Source organism: Ammodytes marinus (assembly GCF_949987685.1).
Source record: "Ammodytes marinus genome assembly, chromosome: 19".
Taxonomy (NCBI): Eukaryota; Metazoa; Chordata; class Actinopteri; order Uranoscopiformes; family Ammodytidae; genus Ammodytes; species Ammodytes marinus.
Window position 1 is genome coordinate 23,523,591 of NC_137223.1, and position 6,755 is coordinate 23,530,345.

The following is a 6,755-nucleotide window of genomic DNA, read 5'->3' on the forward strand; positions in this document are numbered from 1 at the left end:
ACACGTCTTCGCACTAACTTCACTAAGAGCTTGACACACTTTTTTTGTGTGACTTGAATGTTACTGGCTGGTTCCCTGTCCCCTGTAAAGCCCTGTTGGTCTCGGAAAGGCAGCTGGTGATAAATGACTCACACCCTCGGGCTATAAAGGGTGGAGCTACCAGTGCATAACTTAACAGCACAGGGGGGGAAAAAAACTACAAGGAGCAGTTTACTATCGCTCTGCACACACTGAGAGAATTACTTCCAGATTTCGGGAGCTTGACTTAAAAAAAAACCTGAATGACTTTTTGAAAACCAGGAACTTCACACGTGGATTGAGAGAACAATTTATAAACTTACAAGGAGGACTACAACTGAAACCATTGGAGAAAAAACTTGTTAGGCAAGATTTTTCTTTTTGTATTTGTTCGGGATTGTACGGTGAGACTGTGTGTGTGAAGTGATTTTTGGCTAAGGACACTTTTTTTGGCACTATGGAGGGGAAAATGTCAGCTCTGGACGGATCGAACAGCACTTTTCAACGTATCGAAGATTGCGACGCCACCAACAAGGCTCTGTATATCTTCTACGCCGCTGTCATGATAATAATTTTCATCCTCGCGTTGCCTCTGAACATCTCCGTGCTGCACCTCTTCATATTCAAGCTGAAATTCTGGAAATCCAACAGCAACAATATTTTTCTTTTCAACCTGGTTTTGGCGGACATTCTCCTGCTTTTCTGCCTGCCCATCAAGGCTCACAACTACATCAAAGGGGAACGCAGGAGCAAGAATGACATAGTGTGCAAAGCCATGCTATTCATGTTGTTTTTAAACCGAGGGGCCAGCATTGCTTTCCTAACCGTGACTTCCATCGACCGGTATTTTAACGTGGTCCGCCCGGGCCGAAAAAACGTGCTCAGAGCCCTCAAGAAATCACCCCAAATTTCGATTGTCATATGGCTCTGTCTCCTGCCTCTCACCATTCCCACCATGCTGAAGAATTTCGAATGCTGCAACAGCCTTGGAAGTGTGAACGCCACCTTCACTGAGGTAATGTTGTTTAACAAGCTATAACTGTTATTAGTGTATCAACTGCTGCATTTCTTTTTTGATATTAAAGGTACAGTATGTAACTTTGGGTGTGTCAGAGAAGTGAACATTTTGGAAGGTTGTTGTTGTTTACAGCAGGCAGGGCACACAGTTTGGTTTACATACTAGCCTTACGTTTGGTTCAAGGGTCCCTCCCTCCCCCCCTGAAACTGCATAATGCACCTTTAAGTTTTCATGTAAAGTAAATCAGAAGGAAAAACAATAAAACTGAATAAAATGCAACATATAGACGAACTATAAAAGTTTGCGAGGTTACTATACACTACTATGGATAGGGATAAACCATGTGTAAAGACCCACTGTATATATAAGTATGGGAAAAGCAAAAGGCTACGATAAGGTGAGAAGGCTACCTGGAAAGTTACTGTTTCACTTTTGTTGTTTACAGCAGCAGGGCCCACAGTTTGGTTTACATACTAGTCTTACGTGTATTTGGGGTATAATTCATAAGCTATCAGCCATAATAATCAAAATTATAACAAATAAAGGCTTGAAATATCTCACTTTGCATGTGATGAGTCTATATAATATATTACTTTCACATTTTTAAGTGGAATTACTAAAATAAATTAACTTTTGCACGACATTCTAATTTTTTCGAGTTTCACCTGTACATGAATGGTCACTATGCATGTCTCCCTCAGATTTGGTTTGGTTATTGGACAGTTGTTTTTTGTAGAATTTGCATAAAATCTGGTAATAAAAGACAAAGCATTTAAACTGGAAACATGATTCACCCTTTAACTGTTATTTATGATGTAATAGAGAATGATTTGGTAAGGGCGTGTACGTGATTGTTTTTCTCATTCTCACGCTGTCAGTTGTTGTGACCATGTGGCAACACGACGCTGACTGAGCACATTGTGACATCACTGCCGTCATTGAAAGCTGCCAAACTCAAAGTTACGCAATATGCAGATCTCTAGTATTGACAGTTTTGACAACAGTTAATGCAGCTTTTAAAAGGTGGAGTCAGTGATTCTGGAGAACGCTAGTTGTCTAATCAGTGAATACCTCCTCACTAGCTGCTAACTGTCTCTACTGTGTGTGTGTGTGTGTGTGTGTGTGTGTGTGTGTGTGTGTGTGTGTGTGTGTGTGTGTGTGTGTGTGTGTGTGTGTGTGATTTTCTTTTCAGCACACACACACAGTACAGACAGGTAACCGTGGAGATATCGTGGGGAGATATTCAATTATTTTGAAAAAAAAAATAGATTTTGACAACAAGTGCTCCTCTAGAATCACTGACTCCACCACACAACACACACACACACACACACACACACACACACACACACACACACACACACACACACACACACACACACACACACACAGCGAATTAACTCTGAAAATGAAATGACTGAGATGAGAGGCCTAATCAAGAGAGAAGAATGTAAGTTATGCTGCTGGCACTATCTCATCCAACAGCTCCACTTTGATGAAGCCTTTGCCTCCAGAGCTATTTTTGCTCTGCTGAAGTTCAGACGTGTCAAACTCCACTTAACATAACAACGCCAAAGTTTAAAAATAAAATGCTTTGTTATGATTTATACAATGACTTTCAACTTGTTTTTCCTTTTGCCCAAAAAAAAATACTGCATGTCATGAACATTTATTTGATAAACATAGACAGAAAAATGGCCCTTGGAGCCCTTTGTTTATATAGTCCAACTCTGGGAAAACCTTTTATCACGCATCAATTTTCTAATGTCTATTCTTTACTTGATGTGTTTTTATCTTGATGTATTTCATGCCCCTGTAAAGCACTTTGAATGGCCTTGTTGTGTCTGAATTGTGCTATAGAAATAAACTTTGCCTTGCCTTGCCTTCAATTTCCAAGCTGTTTGCCTAGATAATTGGAAGACAGCATTGGTCAACCACATTTGTATACTACTGGTGATGAGGGCTTTTAGTTTTAGATCAATTGTAAGACGCTCCACCAACGAGTGAATTCTCTTCCAAACTTAACAGATGGTTTTATTTACATGACAGTTTGAAGGGACATCCAATATTTCACACTAAAAGCTTCTAGAGACATTCTGGGCACTGTGCAGATAAACACACCACCATTCATTCTAGCGGAGCAGAGGTGATCATTGAGAGGGATTACTTTTGCGTGACTCCATCATTTATTTTTTATATTGAAATGTTGCTTAGTATGTAGTGGTGTATAGTGGTTAGAGCGTCCCCCTATACAGGCAGCAGACCCGGGTTAGAATCCAGCCCGTGGTCATTCTGTGCATATCATTATCCTCTTTGCCCCATTTCGACTCTGTCTCTCCAAATCTGTCTAATAAAGTGAAAAAAAAAATGCCCAAAAAAATCTTTATTTTTTTTTTTTTTTTTTAAATGTTGTATAGTATACCTTTAGCAAAAGCTATCTGCTCATTCAAATGTTTATGTGTAAGAAAATTCAGTTTTTTATTTTAGGATGTGACTGACAGTTTTGGAGAGGTGCTGTGCCTGTGGGTCTCTGTTCAGTTCATTAAAAAAATTGTTGTTTATGTCTTTGAAAATTAAATTAGATTTTTTCTTTTCCTTATTTCTGATGTCTATGTAAATTAAGTTTAAATTAAGGGGAACAGATCTCCCCTTGAAAAAGAGTCTCCGGTCTCAATGGGATGTTCCTGTGTAAATAAAGGTTAACAAAAAAATAATAATAATTCGATTTTTTTCTAATTTTTTCTGATTTCAGGATGTGACGGACAGCTTTCGCGAGGTGGTTTTCTTCACTCAGATCGTAATCCCGTTCGTGATCCTGGTCTACTGCACCGTGCACATCGTCAACCGCCTGCGCAAGAAAACCGTCGGCGATTGCACCAAGCTGAGGAGGGCTGTATTTCTGGTTACCACTGTCATAGTGGTCTTTTCCGTATGTTTTCTGCCCTGCACTATAGCCCGAATGGTTCTGCTTATAACACGCGTCAATGAACTGGATGATAAATTCGAAGACAGAGCCGCTGTTGCATTTGATGGTTTGATGGTACTATCCTACATGGACTGCTTGATAGATCCTCTGGTGTATTGCTTCTGTAGCACCAAGTTTAAATCTCTGTATCTGTCGCACTATTTTCCGTTTTTAATCAAGGATGGTGAAGCGCCGGTGACACTTACGTCGACTGGAAATGTGCAGAATACGCCCAAACCTACGCGCAATACTGTCATTTGAAATTGAAAAATGGTGGATGGGGACTGTCCAGTTTGCCACGTGTGCAACCCAACTTGATGTATACTACCTGAGACTAATTTTGAGTCCAAAAAAGATACTTTTACATTTTTTTTAAGATTATTTTTTGTTGCTTTTATTTGACAGTGTGTAGAGACAGAGATGAAATGGGGCAGAGAGGGGAATGACATGCAGAGTACGACCACAGGCTGGATTCGAACCTGGGTCTGCTGTGAAGAGGACTGAGACTCTATGGGGGGGGGGGGGGGGACGCTATAACCACTACACCAAGAGCAATTCCCCCAAAAGATACTTCCACTTTTTGAAATAAGACTCTGAAAGTAAAGTGCCTTATGAAGACCAAGGTTTACAGCAATTATTTAAGTTTCAATTTCCTTTGAATGGTACACTGAAATATATAGGAGGTACATACTGTATGTAAATAAGAGGGATGGATATTGTTATTTCAAATTGTAATTTAGAATTGTAGATTTACCAGAGTCACAACTTAACAGGTGAAATAGTGTCCCTGTTAGTCTAAAAAGAGTAAGATATACTATATTATATTGGTGAATTTTATACAGTGAAGCATATAGGAGCTTTTTCGTAAAGGAGAATGCACCCAAGTTAAAAGTATGGACATCTGTTTTTTTTCGGTTTGTCTTGGACAGCGAACATGACTTATGAGTTTTCGATGATGAAAAATTCCTTTCAAGAGTCAGAGGGCAAGGAACGAAGAAACTGGAATCTTATCTTTCAAATGATAACGATCTCACATAAACGTTATCTAAGCAACTAAGGAAAAACATGTTCGCCCTCACGTGTTTAAATCTTGTCAAATATATTTTATTTAAAAGCCGCAGATACTTTATAAGCATGAACTTAAGAAACTGGACATTTAAATGAATTTATTTAAAAGTATGGATCTGCACCCCCCCCCCCCTCCCCCTCCCCCTCCTATGTTGTATTTTGTATTGTCCCGTGAGTTTTTTGGTCTTGTGGTGTACGTATATGTTGTCTGTGATTGTTCTGTTTAGGAAAATAATAAAAATCTTAATAAAAAAATAAATAAAAAGCCGCAGATAGCGAAGAAACCCAAAAATATGGAACTAAAAAAAGGAAACCATTTTGTCCAGAATAGAATAGTCCATTGTAACTGACCCCAGAGTAGATGCATCCTATGTTAATATATTATTGAATTGCATAACTGTTTATACTGTATGTATTGAGAGATGGGTATACGAATTAAACTGTAAATATTGATATAAATATAATACATTCTTGTAAATTAATCTATACTACTATTAAAAGGCAAGGCAAGTTTATTTCTATAGCAAAATTCAGACACAAGGCCATATTCAAAGTGCTTTACAGGGGCATGAAATACATCAAGATTAGATGTTAGAAATTGCGATTAAGAAAGAGATTAAAAACAAAGTAAAGCAAAAATAAAAATTCCCCTCACAAAACCCCCGACATGTTTCAAAAATGTAAAATTCCCCTTAGTCATGAATCATAGTTTTGATCAGACCAACCAATACTTGACCCACACACACACACACACACACACACACACACACACACACACACACACACACACACACCCACCCCCCACCTGGAGGGTCTGGCTCATCTTTATGATGTCATCAACAGTAATAACACAATGAGTAAGGGGAATGTCTGCTGTTGACTGTAGTGGCTATAAATAGATAGATAGATAGATAGATAGATAGATAGATAGATAGATAGATAGATAGATAGATAGATAGATAGATAGATAGATAGATAGATAGATAGATAGATAGATAGATAGATAGATAGATAGATAGATAGATAGATAGATAGATAGATAGATAGATAGATAGATAGATAGATAGATAGATAGATAGATAGATAGATAGGTAGGTAGGTAGGTAGGTAGGTAGGTAGGTAGGTAGGTAGGTAGGTATGTAGGTAGATAGGTAGCCTTACTCACTTTAGCAATCAGTCAGCTGATGTCTAGTCATTCTGTGATTGATTTTATGTTAGTTTTTACTCATCTGTGTGTTGATGATGCATCATTGTGTATCATAAATGAAGTCATCACTGTTTTGTATGTGTCACATTACACTGTCTGAAGAGGTTAAAACTGGGGCAATGTACAACAATGACACATGTGTGCTGTGGATGAATCTTTTTTAAGATGATTTTTTGGCATTTTCAAGATTTTTTATTCGACAGTACAGAGTTGAAATGGGGAAACAGAGAGTGGGGGGGGGGGGGGGGGGTTGACCTGACTTTCCAAAATACCAGAAGTGGAAAAACAACTGTGTATGCTACAGTTTTTTTTATTGATTGATTGATGTGATGAAATTTATTTCGAAACATGTAAAAGCAAAAATAAATTATCATACAGAAAACAATGATGTTACACAAGATATAAAGCATAATTAGATAAATGAATTACAAACATATGATAATTGGAACAACATGTCCGTTTTGGGGGAAAGAAAATAG

At 38.2% G+C, this 6,755-nt stretch overlaps 1 protein-coding gene across 1 annotated transcript; it reads left to right on the forward strand.

The window, feature by feature from the left end:
* Positions 1-214: 214 nt before the first annotated feature.
* gpr31 (G protein-coupled receptor 31) lies at positions 215-5,928 on the forward strand. The gene is made up of 2 exons (XM_080047701.1): positions 215-1,033; positions 3,789-5,928. Exons 1-2 carry the CDS (start codon positions 476-478, stop codon positions 4,260-4,262), a joined length of 1,032 nt encoding a protein of 343 aa, XP_079903827.1. The 5' UTR covers positions 215-475; the 3' UTR covers positions 4,263-5,928.
* Positions 5,929-6,755: the final 827 nt, after the last annotated feature.

What these genes read in the sequence shown, in the direction of transcription:
- gpr31 (XM_080047701.1), top strand. Translation starts at nt 476, where the DNA reads ATGGAGGGGAAAATGTCAGCTCTGGACGGATCGAACAGCACTTTTCAA. An exon ending in TGAACGCCACCTTCACTGAG is followed by an intron (nt 1,034 to 3,788) that starts GTAATGTTGTTT and finishes TTCTGATTTCAG; the next exon opens with GATGTGACGGACAGCTTTCG.